The sequence below is a fragment of the Semicossyphus pulcher genome, unplaced genomic scaffold (assembly GCF_022749685.1).
Source record: "Semicossyphus pulcher isolate SPU_LCO1_2020_fin unplaced genomic scaffold, fSemPul1.0.p SCAF_11, whole genome shotgun sequence".
NCBI lineage: Eukaryota > Metazoa > Chordata > Actinopteri > Labriformes > Labridae > Semicossyphus > Semicossyphus pulcher.
In genome coordinates, this window is record NW_027211615.1 from 17,964,419 (window position 1) to 17,992,118 (window position 27,700).

The window sequence follows — 27,700 nt, forward strand, 5'->3', positions numbered from 1 at the left end:
GCAGTTCTCTGAGAGGTGACTCGGGCTGCAAACACAATGCCAGGAGAGGGATTCACCATTAAAACTCGCATCAGGAATTTACTGCGTTCTCCTTCCATCAAACAAAAGACATGGAAGAACAGGAAACAGGATCTAAGCAAGGTATTTATGCACAAATCCTCCGTTAAAAACAGGACAGGTTTAGAGTCTGATTAAGTTGAGGAAAAGTAGTTATTTTGCTCTAAATATTGACCCAAACATTGCAGGAATCAAGTAGAAAATGTAGAGGTACATCATTATACCTGAACAAAAAAGCACCTTTTATAAAGTCATAACTATATTTTATTTAACATTTATTATAAGACATTTATAATTGCATTATTACCAGATGAGAGTAGAAACAAGAGCAAATTTGATTTTTCACAACCTGGCAACAAAAACTTTTTTCTAAAATATGGTTTACAATGAATCTATTAAGATTAGTAAATGATGTATTAACATTAAATATAGTCTGTAGTTGAAACTTTTAGTAAACAGGCCCTTATTAGAGAGTAATACTATAATACTATTATAATAAATAGAAGTTTGATCTGAGTTTTATGTATTTGTGATTGGTCGTTTGGCCTACCAGCAGTTGGATTATGCTTATTATTATTTACTATTAATCTGTGTTAGTAGGACACCACACACTCTGGTTCATTCATGTAATCAATTACAATTAACAGCTGCTTTATAATTCCCAAGACAGACAGACAGCATGACATGCCAAGCTGTCTGGCACAAAATTAACATAATCTGCTGCCTGTTTTCTTTAACATCTCTGACACCCAAAAGATTAAAGGATAATATTATTTAGCAGATAACATATATTTATATTAAGTTTGTCATTTGACATGAGGCATGCACACACTAACTAATACATCAATTTTATTTTCAATGTGGCCGCTGACACACATTTCAGAGAGATGTTTTCTGTATCTTAAAAGTGACACTATTTACTTCTTTAAATCTTTAAAGTCAATGCATACCCTTCACATGTTGTTACCACACCAATCTATTCCTGTCTTTGATTAACTGAAAAAGGTGCTTAGTTAAATCACAGCAGGTTTATGTTACACAGCTAAACAGCTTTTACTTCTTTTTGTGATCAAACAATCAAAATGTAACTAAAATCCTTCTTTGTGTCTCCACAGGTGACTCTGGAAAAGGTGCTGGGAATCACCGCTTCAGGGAACAGTGGTTTGGCCTGTGACCCCCGGTCCGGACTAGTGGCCTATCCTGCAGGGTAAGAAGAGAGAGTCTATTTCTGCGACCTAATCTTGACATCTGACCTTTGACTTATCAACATTTTAGCTTCCTTATCATATCTACCTCACACAGATGCTTAGTGTGCAAATTTCTGTGGGTGTGTGTCTGTGTGTGTGTTATCTCTGAACTGTCTCAGAGGAACTGAGGGGGAGAGCTCTGTGGGCTTTCTCATCAGAGAAACTCCAAAGCTTCTTTTTATCCTCTCCTCGGGGAGGTTTCCTTTGACTCTGTGTGATTCACTGAATTAAAATGCGTTATGTAGTATTATTAATTCTGTGCAAACACTGGCACAGACTGTGTTAACTTGCTCAGTGCAGAGGGAAAAAAAGAGACGTGTGAGCTGAGGTCGGAGGATGTAGATCTACGGTGGCGATGCTCACGGGGCCTCAGAGCTGCTGGGTGAAACACGAGTATAAAAACTAGCCGGCTGGCTCCCACGAGCCTGTTACAGAAACGGTGCACTGAGCTTCTTTTGTGTTGTTCTCAAATCTTTTAACAAAGCTGTATTAATACTAAGAAGGTCAGGGGCTGTGTACAATATTGTTGTGTGTCCTAGAGAGAGAGAAAGCAACGACTGTGTGTGTGCATGCATGGGCATTCCTGTGCAGATATGTGGGTGGGTAAGAGTGTGTGTATAAATCTGGGTCTGACTTTTGTTTTAGGCAGCTTTATACTTGGCCATTTTTTTTGGACAGTCTGACAATCCACCTTGCTTCTCAGTTTAAATAAGTACGAGCTGTGGTGCCAAACATAACAGGTGGGTTGTTACTCATGTGCTGCTCTTGAAAAGGATGTAAAGAGGATTTTGAAGCATTTACATCATCATTTTAGATACAAAAAAGTCGGAAATGTTACTGTACCTTAAGTGCCAGTGAGAGATTTTATATTCATTGGTATGCTGTGAGTATTTTATAATTTGTAGTTATTTTTCCGAATGTTTTCTGAAAATGATTAGTTTGGCATTTTGGAAAATATTCTGCGTGACTGTGTGTTAACCTCAATTTTAAGCTACCCCTTGAGGAAAACTAGCATAGAGTTATTTAACCAAGATGAAACAGCCACGGTCTGTGTTTGAAGGAAGAAAATCCGGCTTATAATATCAGTAAAGCTCAATTATTAAACGCAATATCTCGTTTGTTTAATAGTGCAATATTAGGGTGAATGGTGTTTAATAGAGGCTAGCTATTTCCTCCTGCTCCTGTCTTTTTGCTAGCTAGCTAAGCTAACACGTCATTTTGTTTGTTTAATGTTAAAACGTTACTGTTATCGTTTGGTGAATTTAGTGACCCATAGACGGAGACTGTTTAGCTGTTTTCTCCTCCTTCTTGTCCTTATGCTTGTTAGCTAAGTTACGACTTTAAATATTGTTTGTTTAATATTAATATTTGTAATATTAGATTAATTAAGTTACCACTGAACAGAGCAGCGCCAAGTTGTCCATGGCCGACTGATAGGTCTTTATGTTTGCTAGCTACGCTAACCGCTAACACGTACAATCTCGTTATTTAATTGCGTTACCTTAATGCTACAGTTACGTTAACTTTGTAACTACCGAACAGAGCCAGGCTAACTATTTTTTTCTTGTTTCCATTCTTAATCCTAGCTAGTTTAGCTATCATTTTTTGTTTGGTTTTTAAGCTAGCTAAGCTAACATATTTTCGTCTGGTTCATATAAATGCGTCTCTATCGTTAGGTGAACTCCTTTTCAGTCTTTATGCTAGCTAGACAAGCTAAGCGACTTTAGCGTCATATTAAGCACACATTAAAGAGGGATCTATCTTCACGTCTAACGTTAAACTCTTGCCTAGAAAGCCCTAAATGTCCCAAAATGTCAAACAATTCAGTTGAAAGAAAGGTTACTTCAAAAATAATCGTTTCACCTTTAAAAAAATCTGTTTTTGTAAATGGGGTCAACCCTATTTTTCCGGGGTCTTATTCACCCAAATTGTCCAACATTGGAAAGATATTTTCACATTCTATTGTTTAAAGAATAAAGGGTGATGTACGTGTCAAACATAGTTTAAATTGTTAAAATCTGTTGTGAGTCTGTGTAGATATTGTCTAAACAAGAAAAGTCAAGTTTGAGGCAGTAGAAGCACATAAAATATACCCATATAAACAAATAAGTACATTTTAAGAAAAACAGAAGAAACAAAAGCAACAAGTTTGAAAGGAGCCCTGTGAAAATTATATATATACACATATGCCTACAAATATACACACGCAGAGAGAGAGAGAGAGAGAAAACTAGTGGGTAGGTTTCAAGGAGTAGAATATATGATATGGATGGTGAATACAACATGTTAACCTAGGTAAACATACATTTCACTGTGGGTACAAAAAATATGAGCACATCAAAAACCTTGGCCTGTGGAGATAGATTCATGTTCATGCCCTTTATCTCACTAACTCGGGTCCAACCTTGTACAACCAACCTTTGTAGCAGTGTTAGTTATTTGTATTAATCCCTGCGCACCATGGAAATAAATAAATATCTTCTTCTATTAAATGAATGCCCAGAAGAATAAATACGTAAAAAATATATATGTCACAGAATGAACTTTAATTATGGAACAACTGAGATTAGAGAACTGTAGCTTACTTCAGTGCATATTAGTGGCTGGTAATGCTGTATGGATTCCTGTGTTATATCAGAGCTTCAGTGCTTGTAAGGTCATGGTGTATAACTAAGCACCCGTAAGCTATTCTACAAGTATGCACTGTGAGAACAGAGAACAAATATTCTTTTGTTGACCTTAAATTATGTTTTACAAGTGTTGGCATTTTCCACCAACACCTTACTTTATACAAACAAACACTTGTAAGTTATGAAAAGGAAAATATCCACTTACACTAAACTATTATCACAGAGCAAGTTATACAAACCAACTCATATGCTGAATTTGATTCTATTTTTTCCTTGTGTAGGTGTGTGGTCGTCTTGCTGAATCCCAAAAAGAACAGACAGCACCACATTATCACTTCAAGGTGAGCACATATACAATCCGAATTTAAACCGTGCACTGTTTCAAATAAGAAGACGTAGCTACACCGAAGGCACTCATCAAACTGTGGACTTCTTTTTTGAAGCCTTTTTTGGAGCCAGATGAGACGATGTTGCTGTGGAAGCGACTTGACAATCATGGGTAGCCATGCCCTAAAGCAGTTTTATGATCCATTTTTCTCTAAATGGGACCGCCATTTACAAAGGAAACGTCATGTTGTATTGAAAAAGACTATAAACAAGCAATTCAGACTATAAACTTGTTAGGAAAAATGTTTACTGAGGCCATAAATCAATGGCAATGTAGGTTAATTTTCCCGTCTGATATACATACGGTCTGACTCCTTTTTGCAACCAAAGAATTTGGGTTTACGGCTCTTCTGCATGGCTTCAGTTTTGAAACCAAGAGGCTACATCCACTTCTTTTATATAGTCTATGATTCTAAATGGAAATTATTAAACTATCACTACGCTGTCTTTCTCTATTCCTCTTATTTCTGCAGAAAGACCATCACAGCTCTCTCCTTCTCCCCTGATGGAAAGTACTTGGTCACAGGAGAGGTGAGTCTTCTTACTGCCAATCTGCAGCATCCTTTGGCGCTGCTGTTACCTGTTTATCACATGACCTTCAGTCATTTGTGAGTGGTAGGTCTCGAGTTCCCTTATGTTCCCCATGTGTCATGTGTTGGTCAAACATCTACAGTTATGTTGTAGCAGCAGTGTGCGCCTCAACACAACACACTCCCTTAATCCGCTCCAGCCAATCAAAGCCGATTAAAGACTTCTCCGTGTAAGTGGATGAACTTGAGGTAGTTGCCATGACGGCAGGGAGCAAAGTTGAAAAGACCAAGTGTGATGAGGATGAACTTTTATGCTGAGATAAAAGTACAAAACTGACTTTTATATTAAACAATTAAATGTAAGCTTTCAGGTCAAATATTATAAGCAACCAGAATGATATGGCTCTGAAATGTCCCTCACACATTCACCAAACAGAAGCTGATTCACATCAAGCAGGACGACATCAAACATATCTTTCTTTTCCCTCTCTGTCTCGTTTGTATGCAGCCGATCCTTTACTCGGATCTCATTCATTTTCAGCGTCCTTCAGGCTCCCTTTCCTCACATCTATTAACTTTGACCTTTGAAAGGTCGTTCTACCACATTAAAGTTAGAGACTACACAAATAGCCCGCTGACCTTTCGATCCCTGAGAGGGAATAATGAGAACAGGTCGGGGGATAAGTAACTGTTGACAGTGAGCAGAGGCCAGAGAGGATAATCTCTTAGAGAGCTCAATAGACTGGACTGACAGGTGACTACTATATGATCCCTGTTCCAGTGGATGTGCAGAGTGGAGACAGAAAACCTAGGATGATAGAGTAATTCAGCATCTCTCTTTACTTTCCGACAGAGCGGCCATCTACCAGCTGTGAGACTGTGGGACGTGGCAGAGCGGAGGCAAGTGCTTGAGCTCCAGACGCACAAATATGGCATCTCCTGCGTGGCTTTCTCCCCAAACAGCAAATACATCGTCAGCGTGGGAAACCAGCACGACATGATGGTCAACGTCTGGGCGTGGAAGGTTTGTCTCACTGTCTTTAGCTCGCAGTCACCTCCTCCTCTTGCCGAGTTGATTGTTTTTGTCAGAATGATGCAATACACACTCCTTGTTATGTCAGGGGCGGCAGATACACTTATTTGTTTCAGCAGCTAATTAGCTGAGCTTAGCACAAAGGCTACCCTGGCTCAGCCCAGACATCAACTTTTTGTTTTGACATTTTGAAGCAAATCAAAGTGTACCCAAGCCCACAGAAAACTATCATTCTGAAACATGTTGTTGTGATGTTCTCTTACAGAAAGATGTAGTCGTGGCTACCAACAAGGTGTCAAGCAAGGTGACAGGTGTTTCTTTCTCCGAGGACAGCTCCTACTTTGTCACTGTGGGGATAAGACATGTCAAGTTCTGGTATCTGGACCACTGCAAGGCCAGCAAGGTAAAAAAGGATAATGTGTGTCAATTGTATAAGTTGCATCATTCCATGTATTAGACCTTCTTAAGGAACGTTTTACACTGAAGATTTTCATGACCAAAGTAGTCACACATTTTTTTTATTCTGCCTTTACATGTTAGTGTGAAAGCTAATTATAGCACCAAGAGACTGGATAGGGATATTAAGTGAACAAACAAAGAAATAAAAAAGTTTTAAGAATCAGAATCAGTTTCAACCAGCGCTTTAACCCTTGCACCTCTGTGCTTTTCAGGCCAGCGCTCCTGTCCCTCTGCTCGGCCGCTCCGGGCTGCTTGGAGAGCTGAGGAACAACTTCTTCTGCGACGTGGCCTGTGGACGAGGATCTACATCCGACTCCACCTTCTGCATCACCTCCTCTGGCCTGCTGTGTGAGTTTGACAGCAAGAGGATGCTGGACAAGTGGGTGGACCTACGGGTGAGTGACTCTTAAGAAGCATCCAACGACAACAGGTTGTCTGGCCTTCTGTTGCTTTGAATCCTATAAATTATTTACCTCATAACAGAGTGATGCGGGGGATGTGGATCGGCTGGCATTTCACATAATGTGAACTGATATCTCTGCCATGAGAGGTTCTCCTCCAATATAACGTTATGTAAGAAGATGGTGCGTTTTGACATGTAACTGGATCTTTTAACAGTTGCATTGAATCAGTTCTCAAAAAGGTCAAAGGTCAACATTTTAAATTTTCGACTGTATTCTTGTGTCTTCTTGAGTTAATAGAAAGATCATTTCTGACTGTTAATATATGAGGAATACAGCTAGTAGCCCGTTAGCTTAGCTGCATGCTAGTTGAAACAGCTAGTTAAATGGACCGTAAATGAATTGCACTTATATAGCTCTTTTATAGCCTTCAGACCATTCAAAGCTGCTTTTACACTACATGTTTCGCACTTACATTCACACACAGGTGGCAAAGGCCAATCTCCAATCAGTATCTATGCCTGTGGGAGCCATTAGAGGTTCAGTTCCAAGGACACTTCGACGTGTGACTGTAGCATTCAGGGATCGAACCCTCAACCACAGCTGCCCCGTTAGCCTAGCCAGGCTCTGTCTGAAGGTGCCCACAAGCACCCCTTAAGCTCATTATACATGTTGTTTATGTAACCTGTACAAACATGCAAGTGTAAAAACAACACTTTTTTATTCTAAGCTTAATCCAAAAGGCAGCTGGACTTGGTTGGAACACTTGTTTTTACACTCTTTTTATGGGGAAGGTCAACTTAGTTTTTACCTTTTTATCAGAGCCAGGCTTGCTGTAACCTATGATCACAGTCTTTTTCTTATGAAGCTAACAATTATCTTTCTCAAGTGTGATAGTTTACACACAGATATGAAAGTGGTTTGATCTTATTCTCTAACTCTCAACATGAACATAAAAAAGCGTAGTTCTCAAAAGTAGAAAAAATAGTAGTGCTTATGGTCAGGGTCCAGCTGTGGTGTTTGATCAAGAGGTGGAGTTGAAGGTGTCCTGCTCCTACATTCTGTCACGATCAGAGAGGGATTAACAACAGGGACAAGGACAGGATGTGTTTGGAAGCTTTCCAATGGGGACGCTTTTGTGTTCTGCTGTTACCTCCTGTAACCTCTGTCCTTACTACAGGCCGGAGTCTCCTGGACTCAACAACCCTTCATTATATTGTATTTTATTTGCAGAGAGCCATCTGTAAGTGAAATGTTTCATGTGAAATGTATCGTGTGCTGCTTTGTAGACGGGCGTGGCTCAGTCCCTGTCTCTGTCGGAGAATTTGATCTTCTGTGGCTGTGCCGATGGAACCGTGCGAGCCTTCAGCCCCGTCGACCTGCACTTTGTCTGCACGCTGCCGCGGCCACATCCTCTCGGCTCTGACGTCTCAGTCATCACGGAAGCCAGGTGAGGGAGAGCTCAGGACACACGGGAGAACATCACCTCTCCCTGGCAGAGATCCACTGCAGGATCAGATACTCTCTATTTATAGTTCCTCCTGTATCAGGAGGCATCTTTTCACGGTCTAAAGAAAATCCTGAAGGATTCTGATTTCAGAGAAAGGTGGAGTCAAAATAAATAGCAGGCCTAAATAAGTTACACAATACTGTTTATTTTACATGGATGGGAGAATAAGGGTGAGGGCTACACATCTGCAAAATGGAAAAAAAAAGGATGGAGAGACTTTTTTTTTCTCCTGCGTTGTAATTTTTCAGCATCATCAGCAGGCTAAGCAGTGTGAAACAAAAAGCTGTTTCACCAGGCTGAGGGTGGGGATCCTGATGTGGGTGTTTTATGAATATTCTGCTGACTCTGTTCAGACTGAGCTGCTGCAGCGTCTCTGACTGGCAGATAAAACTCTCCCTTGTAGTCTGAACAGATCAGATAGAAAGTCACCTCCTGTGAAGGAGATCATACTGACATTAAATGAGAAAAATATGATTAAGTTATAGTGTAAAACAATAACACAAGCCACAAGGTGTAAAAACAACAGATTATAATCTAAAGACACTATATGAATATTTTGAAGTGATATTATTTAGCATAATCTGGCCTTTTATTTAAAAAAGATGCAGTATTTTAAACTCATTTTAAGTTACTAAGCTGCAGCACAAACTGTATGCTCCAAATATTGTAGAAGTACTATACTAATATTATATAAGGCTTAAAATAACAAGCTTTGAACTAGTGTTACAGGTTTTTATGATTCAGTAGGCACACTTTTGTCCTTTCTGTGTTTATAATTGATTGAAAGTTACTCATTGGGACTCCCTACAAACAAGGTATTGCACCCGGGAGTGGTGCCTTACATCCTGCATCACACAGTGTTGTGTGCCTGATGCGCATTCTCGTCAGCTCGCATTCATCTTGTCTCGTCCAGATCGTTTCGGATAAGATAGTAAAACCGTAACCTACAAAGTTGTTAATTAACCTAATCTTAGCCTTAGCTCCGAGATTAAACCTACAGGTGACCTCACGGCTGATTGTAACTTCAAACAGGTGATTTTTTTTTATTTCTTGAGATCACTGATTTACATACACTTCGATTCTAGCTCATTGTGCTGCTGACACGGCTACAACCGTGACTAGTGACACTCGTGTGACTTCCGTGACAGATTCTCAAATTGACCATCATAACGTTTCCAAAGCTTCCATGTACATGCATGAGGTGTGAATCACATAATTCACAAACTGCTGATGTTGGGGTTATAACATTTAACCCACATTAACAATGGACTCGGGTAACTTCATTCTTTATAGCCTCATGTGGCAAACGTTACCAAGTGCATTGCACATGAGGCATGATTCACAGGAAACCTGTTAATGTAAAGTTAGCTTGCTAACAGTTAGCGCTGAGACGGCTGACGGTCACGAAGCTTACGAGGCATGCACTGTTGCATCCTGCAAAGCCACGCCCATTCAGGTGAAATACCTGTGTTTTTTTTAGGGAGACCCGTTACTGATGATATAATTTTGTGACTGCAGAAAAGGGCCCACCAAAAAGGTCCATCCCTCATCAAAATGTTTTACTTTTAAAAAAAAAATCATCTGTTCCTTTTTTCCAAACTTTTAAAAAATGTTCTCCAATCTCTTTCCCATCAGCCACCTATTTTCCAACAAGACGGACGCCCGTTACCCAGATGCCATCGCTCTAACCTATGACCCCGTCAGCCACTGGCTCAGCTGTGTTTATAACGACCACAGTCTGTATGTCTGGGATGTGAGGGACATCAACAGGGTGGGGAAGGTGCACTCTGCCCTTTTCCATGCCGCCTGTGTCGGGGACCTGGAGGTAAACAGGAGGAGAATGATGCACATGATGCCTTAACCACAGTGACGTGCAGTTTGTTTAGGAGTAGCCACTTATCCAGAAAAATGATCCTCATGTAAAAAGATTCCTTAAACACCCACAAAGCTAAAATGTCTCTCCTTCACCCTCAGATTTTCCCAGATGTTTCAGGGGAGTTTGGTGCTGGTTTGTCGTCAGGTGCTTTCCTAAGTTGCTCAGCTGATAACACCATCAGGCTGTGGCGCACGGACGACTGGTCACAATCTAAGAACATCCTCAGCAATGTGAGTTTCAAACACTACATGTACCAAAGATAATGTGACGATTCAGAAGTACAGACTCTCCCTTTGACGGTTTGTTTTGTTATCCGTCACTGCCCTGCAGGATCTCTTGAATATAATCTACATAGATGGAAACACGAGTGCCTTGCTGGATCCTGAGTGTACGACTAATGTGACTGCAGACAAACCAGGGGAGGGACAGACAGCAGAGAGCAGGACGGGCATCAAGACCATCTGTGTCAGTCCAGACGGCAAACACCTGGCATCCGGAGATCGCAACGGGGTGCTGAGGTAGGACAACAAGGCTTAAACTGAGATTGATGACTGACTGAGGTGACATCCATCCTAATGTTTTTTTAATACTCTGCAGGGTTCATGACCTCAGCAGCATGGAGGAGGTTCTGAAAGTGGAGGCCCATGATGCGGAGATCCTCTGTCTTGAGTACAGTAAACCAGAAACAGGTCAGTGTGTGTTTGTGTGACTGTTTAATTAATGTCTATTTGTGCGCTGGCTTTGTGTACAATATGTGTCTTGTTACTGTCAGGCCTGAAGCTGCTGGCCACAGCGAGCAGGGACCGTCTGATCCACGTCTTGGATGCTGAGGATGACTACAGTCTGGTGCAGACTCTCGACGAGCACTCTTCATCCATAACAGCCGTCCGCTTTGCTGGTGAGCCGCTTGAGAGTCTGTCAACATCTGACGGCTAATCTTTGCTTAATCCTTGCTTTCATCGTCATTCAGTCCCCCACAAAGTCCTTCTTTTATTTCGCTTGAAGCGCTGTTTGTTTAAATAATAGATGTCAACTATACATGTGTATTTAGATGGAGCTTTGTTTGTTATAAGCAAAGCCTTTGTGATGTGTACTCATGTATGTCTACATACTGGCTTTAGATTCTGCCTTTGAGTTTGAATTTGGATTTACTGAGTCTACACTTGAGACAAACTTTTCTATTGTGATTGTGAAATTTTATTACCTTTATAAGTCCGGACACTTTTTAAAAGTAATCATTAAATATTTGTCTTTATTCTTCAGCCAATGACAACAAGGTGAGGATGATCAGCTGTGGGGCAGACAAGAGCATCTATTTCCGCACTGCTCATAAGGTAAGAAACCTGAGGCATGTGTCTTTACACAGCTGCGATCTGTTGTGTGATATCCGATAGAAACGCTTGTGCATCAAGTGAAAATATAAATATAAATATCCTAATTGATAATAACAATCTACCGAAGCGTTTTGCATTCACTTGAGAAAAAAAAATCTGCTCTGTTTTTCCGAATTGACGCGTTAATAATAATAAGATGTTCTGAATTAACAATATACCTCAAAATCCTGTGATTAGTTCTAATTACACAAAAGCTCAATTTTATGAAAGCAAGCATGTCCCGCCTGTTGAGTTGAATCCTGTTTTATTTTGGTTTGGGGTTGAGACACTGGCAGATACTTGTGTCTTTATGTGATATAGATGGTTTTGTTGTTCTCTTGCACAGTTTTGAAATATCTCGTTAATTCAGAAAAACTGCAGATTTTTTTTTCTCAAGGGAGTGCAATACTCTTCCGTAACAATTATATACCTAAATCTGAAATACATTATTTTGAGTTGCATGAGAAGAAGCCTGTTAGCTTGGCTTAGCACAAAGACTGGAACCAGAGGGAAACAGCTAGCCTGGCTCTGCTAAATGTAAGCATGCCAACCAAATCAACTCTTACTTGTTTATTTAACACCATAACAAAATGGTTAAAGTAACATGTCAGCTAGGCTAGCTGTTCCCAGTCTTCATGCTAAGCTAAGCTAACAGTTCTAGCAACATGTTTCCCTCACAGACCAATCTTTTCAACTAACTCTCTGTAAGGAAGTGATTTAAACATATCACCCCACATGGCAAACTACATTTGAATAGAACTAATTTATTGTCATGTTTTTTTATTGGTATTAAAGCCACATGTTCTTAATATTTCTTGAAATGTTGGTGCAGAGGAACCATTCAATTAAACAGCAGCCACACGACAACATTTTGCGCAACTGTTTCTGACTAAGAAAGACACTACAGGGAGCTAATCAGCATTACTTGCTGCTTCATTGCTTTTGACTAAAATCTTAATTAATTCCTCATATTAAGGACTCACAACACGGCACAACCATAAAACAATCTATGTATCCTCTGTGTGTGAGTACAGCTCTGCAGCATGAACCACAAAAGGAGCATTTTGACTCTGTAACTAAACGATGCAGCCTTTCCTCTAAATTTGCTTCTGGGTCACTGGGACAATTTTCTGCTTGGTCGGAGTTTCAACATTGTTCTTGAACTTAAGACGCGATTTAGGCCACTGATCACAATAAACAATTGCTTGTTAGTCTTAAGTAAAACTTCTCCTCAGCATCCAAACATTTGTGGAGTAGTAGAAACTAACAAGGCTGTGCTTACTACAGAACGCAAACAATCATCTTCTGTCTTCGTAATCTGTTTGCGGGAATTATAAAAGGATCATAATAGTGTATGATTGGACTTTCTTTAACCTGAACGTAGTGGTTAAAGTGTGCTACTTTCTGTCCAACAAAACAAATGCATTTAAACAATTACAGCTTATGATTAGCTCCCTTACTTGGAATAGGATTACATTACTGCATTCCACCTTAATTGACCCGAACCTTAGGGTTTCTTATGCAACACTTTGGAAACAGAGACGGGTCAGAGGGGATAAAGGTGCATGCAGCACATAGAGGTCAGGTCAATGAGGTGGAATATCTTAACTATATGTGTTATCAATTATAATTTGTAATTAAAATTCTGTTCCTGACTTGGTTGTTTTACAGACTGAAAGAGGAACAGAGTTCAGGCGTTCTCACCACAACGCGAGGAAGACCACGCTGTACGACATGGGCGTAGACCCCACCTGCAAGTACGCTGCTGTCGCCTGTCAGGACCGCTACATCAGGTGAGCATGTGGGCATGCACACAGGCTTTCTAAATGTTCAGGAGTTTACCAATGAAAAGAAATCACATAATTGTGATTTATTTCCTTCTTATTTCTGCAGGATTTTCAACATCAGCAGTGGCAAACAGAAGAAATTTTACAAGGGATCCCTGAGCGAGGACGGCAGTCTGCTCAGGGTAACATTTTCCTTCACGGTCCTCACTCACAAATGCCAGCCGTTTGCTAAATATATACAGCATATCGACTGTAACGCTCTTTTGTCCTGGCAGGTTCAGCTCGATCCGTCCGGTCAGTATGTGGCCACCAGCTGCTCCGATAAAAACATCAGCATCTTGGACTTCTTTACTGGGGAGTGTGTCGCCACCATGTTCGGACACTCTGGTAACAGAACACACATCTACATCACATTAATCCACAGCTTGTAAATCACACTATTTAAGCTGTACACTCTTGAATGGAGAATTATAACTTCCTTTTTTTAAAACATTATGGATGTTGTTTTTTACATTAAATGCTCACAGGTAGCGCGAAACATTAACAAGGGCGTGTAAACCCTGAAACACCCACACACATACACAGCTCTGTGATTGGAACAAAACAAACAGACAAGAATAAATGTGTGCTAGTACACTGAGTGTCTTTTAACAATGAAAAAACTGGGGGGAAATTGCCTGCAACAGATTTCAGAAGCTCAAACAAACTCCACATTTAATCATTATTTGTCCAGATGGTTTCCTTGGATCAGTAAATCAGTCATCATGTTCGACTAAACGTTTCTTTTTCTACATTTTCAATTTGCTTCTGAGTAGGGATGTCATTTTTTCAGTCAACATACGTTGACCCATATTTTATCAAAGCCCCCAGACTAGGTCTTGCTGTTTTCTTCCAGTAATGTCCGAACAGCTGTTATATTTTATTTTATGTTATTTGTTTATTTGACAGGGACAATGCACAGCTTCCTAGCTGTACCAGAGTTAGCTATAAGCTAATTAGCGTCTGTAGTCCCTGGGCAGGAAACAGAGAATAAAAACACAATTACAAGTAAAGAAAAACACAATTACCTGAGAGTACATTCACTATACAACAACAACAACATTTCACAACATTAAAACACAACAGCTGTTTGCGTTTATGTGGGGTGGGTACACGATTGGGTTGATGATAGCCATGATTATTGATCACTTTGTACACTTAACTAGTATCAGCAAGACACACAAGGTTGTCAAAGGTCAGGCGATTACCGGTATACTTCTGAATCATGTTAGATTGTTCTGCTTGTAAAATCCACATCTTTCAATTACAATTTCATTTCCTTCTTTCTCCATGGAAGATCACGGGGGTACACTACGAAGGTGGTGTACTTGTTACAGGGGTAGATCGCCATGGTAACTTATGCTAAATCAGCATCTTTCTGAGATCTGAACCACATTAAAAACCTTCTGAATGTGATCAAGAGGAAGACGAATGGTCACAAGCCATCGGACAAAGCCGAGCTGCTCGAATTTTAGTGCCATAACGTCGCCCAACAGCGATGTGACAGACTGGTGGAGAGCATGCCAAGATGCATGAAAGCTGTGAATAAAAACCAGGTTATTCCACCACATATTGATTTCTAAACTCTTCCTGAGTTAAAACATGAGTATTCTGTTGTCGTCATGTCGTCACCAGTTCTACAAATAAAAGACCTGAATGAGAATATTTTATTTGGAAGTAGGGAGAAATGTTGTTTACAATAAAACAAAAGTTCCAAAAATAGTAGAACCAGAGAAAAACGTATTTTTGCTGTGGTCTCTTAATTTATCACCTCACCCATAAAGTCTCGCCACATTCCCGTACACGGCTTATAAATGTATAAAAAGCGATACATAAAACATTATTACTTACACAGTCTTTTCTTTGTTTTGCAGAGATTGTCACTGGACTTAAGTTCACCAACGACTGCAAACATCTGATCTCTGTGTCAGGGGACAGGTGAGTAACAGTCCTGTGTGTGGCCCTACCTGGAGCGCCCTCAGTTAGACTCCTCTGTTTTGGAGAATACTGGAGGAAATGCAGCATTTAGATTAATTTAGAAGTGTTTCTGGAAAAATAACAGGCATTTGTTATATATAAAAAATCACAGCCCTGATAACAATGAGCCATCCAAATATGAATAACACACTGGACTAAAACTACTGCTGGGTTGGAGCAGCACCCACATTTCAATCATCCTCAGCCTCTGCTGCCAGAGGAAATGAGCAGGGAAATGTGTTTGCAGACAGTTTCCTCAACAGTGGAGCTGAAATGAAATGTTGAATTTTTAATGCCTGAATGCTTTTATCTCCCAGCTGTATCTTTGTGTGGCGACTGGCTCCAGAACTGACAATCAGCATGAGAGAGAGGCTCTGCCAGCTCCGACAAAACCAAAACACATCACCCGGCAGGACCTCCAGCCTCAGGTGACACCACACACACACACACACACACACACACACCACCTTCGACTCTTAGAGGAACTTCCATTGGTTACATTTAACACATAACTCTAGTGCTGAGGATAAAGTAAATGTTATACATTAACTCTGACAGAACGCTAAACTCTTCTTCACACAGGCGAGAGGTGTACAGCGCCCCCGATCTGGGTGGTCTGTCCTCTGACAGTGACCGTGAGCACGAGGACGAGGACGGAGCAGAGAACGACAACCACAATGACTCAGAGGACGTCGTGACCAATACCTCCTCTGACAGCAGCCATGGAGAGGAGGACACAGGTAAAATACAAACACAGTGCTGCCTCATCCAGGTGTTTAACGAGGGAGTTAGAACAGTGTAGCAGAGAGTACAAGTTGTCCATTTGGGTGTAACCGCCTGTCGATAACGATATATATCACGATATGGCTTTTTTCCTGGTAATTTAACAAATAGAGAGTCTATCTGCCCGCTTTATTTTAGATGGTAATCTGCAAGAGACATTAAGAAGAAAAACACAATTTAGGCTATTTAACGGTAATCATTGATTTGTTTATTCATTAAGCCCATAACCGTCTGCGTGGCGTATTAGGAAAACTTTCTAAAGCTTACTGTGCAGGCGTCACGTCGCTGTCATCGGTGTTTTCTGAAGCTGCACGTAATGACGACGACCGCTCTCTGTGCAGTAAAATGCAATTGTTCTTCTTGTCTTTAATTATTTTGCGAGTATCTATCAAACACTGAAGTCCGCTCCGCCAAATGCACTCTCTGCTCTCAGCTGAGGGCCCCGTCCTCTCCACACTCACAAACTCTGAGCATGCAGGGGCGGGGCTTACACGGACAGACAGGCAGCGCTCATGCTCCTATTGATTTAAAGGCGAGTGCTTCTGAAATGAACAGGAAAAGCAATATGCAACTAGTTAGCCCTAACAATTTTCTTGCAAATTTTGCAAATTATGTTGCTTTGCTGGATGTCTGCCCTGTGGTAGCCAAAGCGCTTCCACACGATCGAATAGCGCCCCTCCTGGGTATAAAATCCTCATCGGAGGCCGACAGGCTGCTCTGGCTTTCAGCCATGCTTGTGCTTGTGATGTTGTGGTTATGTGAACGCCGTAGGCGGCACGCTTGGGTATGCAAATACGCCAAAATTGAGCCGCTACATCTTTGATATCGTGATATGACACTTTCTTATCGCGTAAAAAAATTATACCGGTATTATCTGAACAATATGATATGGCACAGCCCTGTTAGAGAGAGTCTGCCACCTGTAGTAATGCTGACTTTTATTCTCTCTGTGAAGGGCCTCTTTGATCAAAACAACAAAACAATCAAACAACTATTATTTGATCATTTTTAAAGCTGTTGTTCTCTTTCATACAACAGGTGGCTCAGATGAAGGACAGGACTGGGAGCTGACAAAGGTTGGTGATTAGATTCAGTGTGAAAAGACTGTTGTTCGTTTCAAAGAAATATCAGACGCTTTTGTATCAAGATTTCTGAATGTGTGGACCATTGTCGTTGCATTTTCTCATTGTTCTGCATCTGTTTTTTAACACTCCTATTAGTAATTTACATTTCCCCTTAATAGCTTTCAGTAACAGCATGTTGTAATCAGTAAATACTGCAAGTTGATGAACAGTTCAGCTGCTGCTCAAGTCTTTATCTTCCTTAGTTTTCTGTCAGTGCTTCAGGAGGACTAAAGTGGCTTAAGGAATCTCAAGCTTCAGTCCACCAAACACGCGATTAAATCCTCAGTGATGCACCAGAGGGGAAATACCCCGCTGCGTCCTAAAAGTGATAAAAAGCATTATGAAATCCATCCTGAAATACGCAGTCAGACTGGGAGTGCTAAAAACTAGATCACACAGATGACTAAATATGGAAGATATCAACACTTTAAATTCTTTTTAACTTTAATTTCCAGAAGTCTTTTGCAGTATAAATCATGGTTCAGTGTGTCATCTTCTATCTGTATGTTCTACTAGCATGGAGACGTCAGCCAAGCAACTCCCAACCCCTCTAAGCGCCCTCGGAGGCGCTGGTCGAATCGTATGGGCTCTCTGGAGGTGATGGTTAAATCCATGCTGGACCTGAGGCAGCTTGATTCCTTTGCTAACAAGAAAAACCCAAACGGCCCCCGTCATGACAGAGAGAGGCAGAGCACGTCCAGCCTCCAGGAGCCTGAGGTATGCATATGTTTAAGAGAGAGAAAGCTGTCCGTATAGATGCATGTGTGAGTAACTGAAATGCTAAGTTGTCTATGCTCATTTTCTGCCGCTGCAGTTGGAGGAGAGAGCCAAGAGGCATTGGCCCTGGCCACACGCTGACTGGCTGTCCTCCCACCCGTCCAAGGGCATCAGGGGGACTGACGGAGCCGTGCTGTACCCCGAGGAGAACAAGAACCATGCAAGTCTGCAGGGCAGGTAAATCCCCACTAAGTACTCCTGTTCTCACTCAAGCAATGAACGAGAACAAAGGTGCTTTTCAATTCTTGGTTTAATGTTTCCCTCTGCCCCCTTGTTCCTCACATTTTCTGCCTCTCCGTGTTTCCATACTTCAGTGATTACAAGGTGAAGGAGCAGCACTGCAGGATGCAAGGGCGAGCGATCCGCAGTGAGAGCCAAGAGAGCCGCAGCCCGGACAGCGCCTGCTCTTTGGACTACGACAGCAGAGAGTCCAGCCCGGATCAGGTCCTAGATGGTGAGAACTTACTCTGATACTATCAATATCCAATCGAATCAAGTTTATCTATATAGCACATTTTAAAAACAAAGTTATCCAAAGTGCTGCACACAATATATCAGAAGAAAAAACACTAATACAGACAGCATTGAATCAAACATTTCACGGTTGATTTGAAAATGTTAAGAGCTACTTAGTCTGTAGATTGTTCCATTTACTATGTGACAAAAAACAAAAGCTTTCTCTCCAAATTCAGTTCGGACTGAACAAATTGCACAAAGGTTGGATTTCCATTCTTCAAGATTTAGAAAGAGGATAAGCAGGTTGAAATTTTGCCAACATACTAATGCCTGAGTCGGCTCGTGCTTAAAGCAGGCAATTCACTTTAATATGAAACACAAAGGTCAGTAGAAAACCAAAGTTTGTTATGAATCTCAGTGCACAATGAAACAAGCTGCCCAGCATATGAAGACTGAGAGCAGAGGCCTTCATGTGCAACAAATCACCTAGTTTCTGTTGCAAATGGAAAGTGAAGCAAGACGTGTGTCTATAGCCCTTTTTACACTGCCGGGATACTTGAGCCTCTGTTACTCTGTTTCGTCTTCTATGTAGAACGCACAGAGGCGGAATGGAAAATGGACTGTACTTATATAGCGCTTTTCTAGTCTTTGCGACCACTCAAAGCTGCTTTTACACTACATGTCACATTCACCCATTCACACACACATTCATACACTGATGGCAGCGGCTGCTACGTAAAGTGTCCAACTGTCAATCAGTTATCACATTACCCGTTGGCTATGCCACCGGGAGCAATTTGGGGTTCAGTGTCTTGCCCAAGCCTGAGGGAGCTGGGGATCGAACCTCCAATTAAAAGACGACCGACTCCACCACTGAGCCACAGCCGGAACAGCGCCGTTGCTTGGTCCAAAGTAAAATGACAAAGGCTGCATGACGGCGAAGCTTCATTGCGGCACTGTGGCGGAACCGCAGTGTAAAAGGGGCTTATGATATAATCCTAGTATTATTTATTAGGTACACCATTTAAGACAAGGGATCATCAATTAAAACCCTTCCATTCGGGCTAACAATTTTTCTCAGACAAGGCTGATCTTACTGTTGTCTGCATTCATTACGGCGCTGAGGCAGAACCACAGTGTAAAAAGGGCTTTTGAAATACATTGTGCAAGGGAATTTATGTTAATAGTAAATAATAGTGGGCCCAGAATCAAACCTTGTGGGACATCCGTGTAACTTGACCTGAGGCAGCACCATCTAACTGAAAAGCCTGAGTTCTTCCAATGAGAGAGTTTGCAAACCAAACTGACTGCAGGATTTTTTAGGATTTTAATTTAGGTTTTTTCTTCAACCTAAACCAAACACTTTAAAATAATTTAGGGGATTAAGTACCGTTATTGAAATAAGATGCTAAAATCATGTTTAAAATCTACACAGTGCCTTTCAGTGCAGATTCTTTTCTTCCTGCAGCATGCAGGCAGCTCAGTAGTAGAGAGCTTGAATAATGCAGAATCCATGTTTAAGGAATTTTTAATAGACATCAAAGTCACACTTATATGTTATAGTAAGTTCAGTACTGTCTGTTTCAAGTTATAAATGTCTGCTCAAAGTGTGGCAAGAGCTGGATTTAATATGAAAAGCTGAAATATACATGAAAGCCCTGATATCTCTTCAACATACAGTACAGCAGATACCAGCCGTGTGGGATTTGAGCTCACAGAAGCTGGGATTTTTTCAGTTTCAGAACTGATAATATGTTGGACATTTCTACCACATCAGCGTCCGTGTTCTGCCTAGTCATTTGTTAAGGATTATCTGAGACCTACCTGCTGTATGCAGTAGATGTAACAAGGTCAAGAGGGTTTGGAAGGGTTTTTCCTCTCTCTCCCCTGTGCCTCAGCTGTACCTCAACTCACACCTCTTGTATCGCTTGTCTTTTATGCTTTAGATTCTGCTGACGTGGAGTCGTTGTGCCAGGACAGCTCTGACGAGGAGAATGAAGAGACGGAGGAAGAGGAGCAAAAGGCAGAAGTGACGAGTATGGACGAGGCTCTGAGGACAGTGACTGACACTGCTGACCGCAGCCAAGAAGATTTCCTCAAGCAGAACTTTGAGACGCTGGCAGAGAGCTCCAGTATGGGTACGAGAGGCCAAACACTCACACACAACTGAGAAGGAATAGTTAGACATTTTGTAAATTATATAAATAGCTTATTATTGTTTATGATGAGACTTATAAGGAGATTGAGGCCTATCCTATTTCTGTCCACTAAATATGAAGGTACAGGAGAAGGCAACCTTAGCTTAGCACTAAGACCCTTTTTTGGGGGTGGATTCAAAAAGACATTTAGTCTTAATATTTAGTCTTAATTAGTCTTAATTTGTGACCTACACAGGTGCTGTCAAGCATATTTTTTTCCATTCATACAGAGGGTAGCAAGCAAGTTCCTGTTTCCAGAGTTAATGCTAAGCTAAGCTAACTGTTTCCCTTGCTTTTGATTCAAATTTAACAGACATATGTAAGACTGGTATCTATCTTTTTATCTCACCCTTGCCAAGAATATGAAAACACCCCTTTGCCTAAATTTTATACTGTTCCCTTTTCTATTATTCTGTATGCCTAGTCCCTTTTCCCCACTTGCATACAATGTAAGTAGAAATTCAGATTCTGATCCACTGTCTGTGTCTCTTTCTTTTTCTCGCTGTGTCAATTTCCTCCTCTCTCTGCCACTGTCTCCATTTTCCTTTTTGTGTTTTTTTTCTAATCCTTGACGTTTGTCCACAGCCGAGCAGAGCAGAGTCCCTCGGCTCAGTATGTCTTCACGCTTCCTGGCCAGAGGACATAATAACAGGTACTGTTGACCACTTCAGACCAGTGTGGACTCACAGCTATAATTACGATCCCATGTGGACTCACGCACACTGCTCTGCTAAACCATCTGTGTAGTTTCCTCATCTAGCCAAGCTGTCTGTTTAAAATGACATTGTTAACTTTGTTTATATGTCATTTTCAACTGTTCTTTATCACTTTTATACATTTTTATTTGTATCAACACAAATGGATGTGCAGTGAGACATTTAACTGTAAGTCACTGTGTGATTTAAAGGACCAGTTCGCAGATTTACAACCTCAGTCCTATCATGCTATTATGGGGAGCAAATGCAATTTGGCTCTGTGCCTTTGGAGGCTATCCGCTTCTCCAATGGGCCCTGGAAAACATCCGCCAGACTACATAAACGTGTCATCTGGCAGAGGCCAGGGAGCTCGCTAAACTACACTTCCTAAATCTAGGACCCCCGCCTCTGATGTCATGTTTCATTCAAAATCGTCAGGTTTGAAATGTAGACTGAACCTGAAGATTTTTTAGACGATCCACCGGTATATTCTCGGCGTATTTCGGATTCTGTACCGCTCTGAGCCGTTGCCTGCAGCGATCAATGTCCTTGACTGGAAAACAGTCATATTTCACTCCAGCGTCTCTCGCTGGGCCGTTTGTTTCAGAGGGAGGGGCGCAATGCACGCTGGGTGTTGTAGGAATGTACAATGGGCAAAACCATGGGGATGTCTGTTTGCTAAATATGAAGCTACAGCCAGTAGCGGTTTAGCTTAGCTTAGCGAAATACTAGGAACATGGGAGAAAAACTACAAAGCTCATTAACTAACACATTGTTTCTTGATTGTGAAATAACTGCAGTGTAAAAACAACATTTAATGGGTTATATGCCAGCAAGTGTTTAGCTTAGCTTAGCACAAAGACTGGAAACAGTTAGTCTGTCTCTGTCCAAAGATATCAAAATTGCCCACCAGACACTTAAAAACTAAACTGTTTATCTTGTTCTATAAAGAATATTGTAGTTGGGGTTCACTGGGGGTAATGAGCTGGATTGTTTCTTCATCCAGCACAACAGGAGGCTGCTGTAAAACCGTTTCCAGTCTTTGTGCTAAATAACTGTCTGTTGGCTGTGGTTTCAGATTGAGGGCACAGACATGCAGGTGATATAAATCCTCTCATCTCACTCTCTGCAGGGATGCGAGTACGCTTCTTCCCAAAACAAAGACAAAATATTCTGTTAACGTACTGCAGAGGAATACAATGTGTGTTTTTACTCGCCTGCTCCCCTAACCGTCTGATGCCATTTTTCTGTGCAGGGCCATGCCCCCGTTTGCCAAAGTGCACGGAAAGGAACAAGGCTGCAACTCTGCTAAGCCCCCTGTGTCAAAAGTACGGCCCATGATGGATGATAGCCAGAGCAGAAACACGGAAGACAAGACCCCTGTGTCCCCCGGCAGGACCGAGGAACGAAAGTAAGGAAACAACACAAACTAGGAGCTGCAAGGGGTTTATTTTTAGACGAGCAGACTTGGATCATAAGATCAAAAATCCCAAAAAGTGCTCTGTTTGAATGAAAAGGATTATAAATCATTAATCACTTTACATGGCAGGAATGCAACATAAGACGTATTTTACAAACTGGACTTTTCTGAGGTCACCCTGGGTTACGATACCAGTACATTACTGCTGTTACAAAAGCAGTGAGAAACTGAGAAACTCATCTAATGTAACGCAATTACGCAGATGCAAAATAATCTGATGACTTACTACCATGCAGCTAAAATGTAGCACAGACACAAAATAAAAGGAGAACGTAAATCAACGAGATGAGATAAAATAGTTCTTTATTAATCCCCAGAGAGGAAATTCAGTTGTCAACAACACAAAGACAAGTAGCAAATAGAAATAGATAAAAATAAAATAAGAGGCATTTACATCTAGTATACAAAAGTGATCTAAAGTGACATGTTTAGGTAAAAGCAGCAACATTTAGCAGTATGAAATAAAAAAGTATAAATAAAATATAAATAAATATAAAAAGTTTCAAATTAATACAATATGTTATATTACTTATATAACATATTATGTATACGTATATAATGTAGTATGATATGGAATATTAAGGCAATAGTAAAAGTGTCATATAAATGCAATTATATAGTATAACCATATAATATAGTTTAATATAATATTATATAAAGTATGGTATCATTAATAATAATACATGTATAATAATAACATAATGATGTTTATTACAGCAGCAAAAGTACAGAATGTACAGTATGATATGAACATATATAACAGTAACTAGTAATGATAATATAATATAGTGCAGTATAATATGGAGGTAGGTAGTAATATGAGGATAGAACAGTATGGCAAGTATGTATTATATTCACTGAATATAATACTTAATAGTGATCTTATAGCCACTCTGTTGCCTCTCAGCAGAACTGACGCACCAAAGGGAGACTGTCCTCCTACTCTGAGACACCTGAAGAAGAGAGGGTCCCACCTGTGGAGGTTATCCAGCCCTCCGATCAGAGCTCCGCTGCCGATCGACAGAGAGTCCTGCTTACAGAAATCACACTCTGTTCAGAACCTGGCCTCAGACTGTAAGTAGTATCATTTGTTCAGTTATTACTATTCAGTTTGGTCTGATGACTTAATGAGTAACTGTGGTTGCATTAGGTTTCCATTGCGAGTGAGTTAAACTCCCTTCAGAGTGTATTTAAACATCATTTACGTGGGGATCTTCTGTGAAATTGCAAATAAAGTTTAAAATGTATTGCCTTGAATTTGCCATAATGCCTTTATATGATGTTAAACTAAATTTAATTGACTCAACATAATTAAATGTAAATCCATTTTGTTAAAACAGCTCATATTAATCTCCACTCTGCTTGTTTCCTCCAGCTCCGCTCTCACCAGAGCCCTCTAGTGACCAAATCGAGTTGTGCAAGAGACCTGAGCAGCTGTTCCTGGATCCCGACGCTCCCAGGCCTTCATTCCAGTTTTCTTCACCTTCCTCTGGTTCCCCTCCGTCTCCCCCGTCCCCCCTGCCCTGGGAGAGCCCCAAACTTAAACCCCAGCACTCCTACATGAACCCCACTGCCAGCTCCACCGCCAAAAACAGCCGCTCCTCCTCGCTGGGGGAGGGTATCAATATTGGCACTCCACCTTGCTCGCCTTCCTTCTCCAAGAGCAGGAGGTCATTTGGGGAGGTGGAGGTCCAACCTCCCTTGCTCACCTCATCTCCCGTCACCTCTTTCCCCTCTGCCGCCTCCTCCACATCATCCCTCTTTTCGTGCCCTCAATCGAACAGTCCCATCCCAACTCATCCTCATCCTACAGCTACAGTTTCTCCCGCTCCTTTCATTCAGAACCTCCCGCTCTCTCGCATCCCGCTCCCCAAACAGCCCCTCAGCCCTCGTCGCAGCCTCTGCCTGGAGGGGATGTCCAGCTCCAGTTGGTCAGGAGGTTCTGTGAGGGGTTCTAATCCGACAATAAACCATGGATCTGACGCTACACCTTCATCAGGACACAGAGGTTAGACACACAGCCGCATGTTTTAGATGGGACACATACACAAACAAGCAAGGACCCTGATAGCTGATGTTGTGTGTATATCTTGTTGTCCTCAGCGCTGGGCAGGCGTCTGTCTCTACGTGTGGATCCGTCATTTCCAGGCTCGTTCCGTGTGAAGCCAAGTAAAGGCTGGGTTTCAGAGAGGTATGTTCTAACACAACCCTCTTTTACACGATGTCTTTGGGGTTTTATTCAGTCCTTAACATCTGACTGAAACACATTTCTAATATCTCCTACCAGTGTGAAGGAGCCAGCACAGGCAGCCGTAACCAAAGAGTGCCCTCTGGTGCCCGAACAGGCCCTCGCATCGAGACCCGACCCCCAGCCAGGTGTGGCCTCCGAGAGCTCTTTTACTAACCTGTCTGTCGCTACCACTCCTCCTCTTCATCGCTGCATCTCTTCACCCTGCTCACCTTCAGCCTTCTGGCCTGTCTGTCATGTTCCTCCGTCTGTCTCTGTGCCCTCCTGCTGTCAACACTGCGATTACAACAGTGAGTCCGCTGATGGAGGGATGGGGGAGGCATCTGGTACATTTTTTAGACATGTTAGTTGAGGATTGTGAGTTCTGTAAAGTCTGAAGTAGAGAATCTCCCTTGACCCTGACGACAAAATAAGCAATACAATGAAATGCGTAAGAACAGTATTTAATCTTCCACAAGATAAAGTGTTTTAGCAGTAGATTAGCATGTTTAGCATCAATTTTATTTCCTAGATTTTTGGACCTGACACTTTAGGTCTGGTGTCTCTCTCCTTTTAGACAGGCACTTGGTCCGGTCTATAATCCATCCATCTATTATCTATGCCGCTTATCCTGCTCAGGGTTGCGAGGGGCTGGAGCCTATTCCAGCAGTTATTGGGCGGGAGGCGGGGTACACCCTTGACTGATTGCCCGTCAGTCACAGGGCTGACACATAGACAACTATTTACGCTCACGCTCCACTTACAGGCAATTTAGATCCACCAATGAACCTAACAAGCATGTGTTTGGACTGTGGGAGGAAGCCAGAGTACCTGGAGGGAACCCGCATGCAAACTCCACAGAGAAAGGCCCCCTTCATCTGAACATGGATTCAAACTAGTGACCTTCTAGCTGTGAGGCGACAGCGCTAACCACTGCACCACCGTGCAGCTCCCTGGTCTATGATATCTCTGACAAAAGATAAAAGATGTGCTCCAGTCTGATGCTGTTACAAAGTCAGATGTGAGGAGATAAAAGCATGGAAAATCACTTCTGTGCCTTTATATTCCTTTTTTTTTTAATTTCAAAGATGTCAAAAACGAGACAAATTTAGAGCAACAGGTGGGGTATTCAACTGGCGTGCGCTAAGCTAAGTCTTGCTTCCTTTTTAAGGACTCCTCATGTCGTCTTTATCATGTTTAAACACAGGTTATTAAATCACATAATACAATCAAAACATTGCATTGTAATCTGCACACCTTAATGCTCTCTTTTGATAATAAGAGATAATAAACTTATTTAACATTATCCTTTAAATAGACCCTCAGTTAACTAAAGCATCACAGCAGATTGTGCCCCTCACGCTGCTCACTCCCTCTGTAAATAATAAAACTCAAACAGAGTTAAAATGCTGAGATAAATCCTAAAGTAATGCCTTCGTCCTGTTTCCTCTGCGCCTGCTGTGTTGTGGATGATAACCGCCTCAAAAAGCCTTCAGACCTCAATTCATTTCAGTTTGAAAACACAGAAGCCATAAGTGATATCCAGTCCACATTTGTACCTACAACTGTGTTCTGCTGCAGGATATAAGCTGTGAAATCATTTCTCTCAGTTTCACGGCTCACACGGCTCCTGCTCTCTGTGTTTGTTTACAGCAGCCTCCTCGTGTGTGTGTGTGTTTCCTGCCTCTATGTTTGCTGCTTCTCTGTTTCTTTTAATGCTCTTTAACATTTACTGTGAGCCTACTTCACTCAATAACTGTGTTTTTGTGTGTGTAGTGTACAGTATGTGTGTCTTTACGCACATTGGTTTACCACATGCTGCGCTCTACTTGAAAGAGTCTCTCTCTCTCTCTCTCTCTCTCTCTCTCTGTGTCTGCAGATCTCTCTATCACCGTGGAAACTTGTCGGCAGGCTGTTACTGAGCTTCACAGCAGTCTGAGGAAGACCGTCATGCTCTACACTAAGGTCAGTCGGTGTGTGTCTTAATGTGTGAGTGTGTGTGTGCTCAGGGCTTAACAGGTGTTGCTTACATAAAGCGATTAATCTGGAAAACTATTGACGGGTTCATTCATAATGAAAACAATTGTTTGTATCAGCTCTACTTGAGTGTCAACCTACTTCAGGGGCACACTAGGAGTTTGATCTATCTTTAAATGAACAGATCAATAAGTCAAAGACACTTCCTGTCTCTCTGACTGTTTTTCACATGCATGTATTCTTTAAACCCAGGTGCTACAATGCAGCCAACAGCCCAGCGAGGATCAACAAGAAATGAGGAGCCTGCTCTCTGACACTCTGTTCACGGTCAAAGCTGAGCTGGACTCTCTGCCTCACCCCCCCCCCTCCCACTGTGAGGTGCCCCGGCAGGACCAGGGGCCCAAAGTGGAGGGGGAGAAAGCTCTGGCTCTGCTGGAGCAGTACGCTGAGCTGCTGCTGAAGTCTGTGGAGAGGAGACTGGACACCAAGACCTGAGGAGACAGACTGATGTGTGTACACATATGAGTGAGATCCAGACACACGCACACACCGTAGCACTGTGAATCTCTTAATTTGCAGAGAGGACTTTATTTGTGGACCGAATGCAGATGAGTTATGTTTGGAGAGTTAATGTTGGGTGTTATGCACTGAAAATAATTTAAATATTTGCCTTATTT

The 27,700-nt window shown here is 41.6% G+C and overlaps 1 protein-coding gene across 1 annotated transcript; it reads left to right on the forward strand.

Moving 5' to 3' along the window:
- The first annotated feature begins 36 nt into the window (after nucleotides 1-36).
- Nucleotides 37-27,518, forward strand: LOC138584229 (mitogen-activated protein kinase-binding protein 1-like). Its single transcript, XM_069656409.1, has 33 exons — nucleotides 37-141; nucleotides 1,173-1,264; nucleotides 4,216-4,275; nucleotides 4,795-4,852; nucleotides 5,705-5,875; nucleotides 6,150-6,287; nucleotides 6,556-6,738; nucleotides 8,034-8,194; nucleotides 9,890-10,079; nucleotides 10,229-10,360; nucleotides 10,461-10,648; nucleotides 10,728-10,819; nucleotides 10,903-11,028; nucleotides 11,394-11,464; nucleotides 13,175-13,296; nucleotides 13,397-13,472; nucleotides 13,566-13,677; nucleotides 15,204-15,267; nucleotides 15,624-15,734; nucleotides 15,889-16,046; nucleotides 17,128-17,165; nucleotides 17,730-17,930; nucleotides 18,028-18,167; nucleotides 18,305-18,444; nucleotides 20,393-20,584; nucleotides 21,230-21,296; nucleotides 22,595-22,750; nucleotides 23,730-23,893; nucleotides 24,195-24,827; nucleotides 24,923-25,010; nucleotides 25,107-25,195; nucleotides 26,926-27,011; nucleotides 27,276-27,518. Exons 1-33 carry the CDS (start codon nucleotides 37-39, stop codon nucleotides 27,516-27,518), a joined length of 4,647 nt encoding a protein of 1,548 aa, XP_069512510.1.
- Nucleotides 27,519-27,700: the final 182 nt, after the last annotated feature.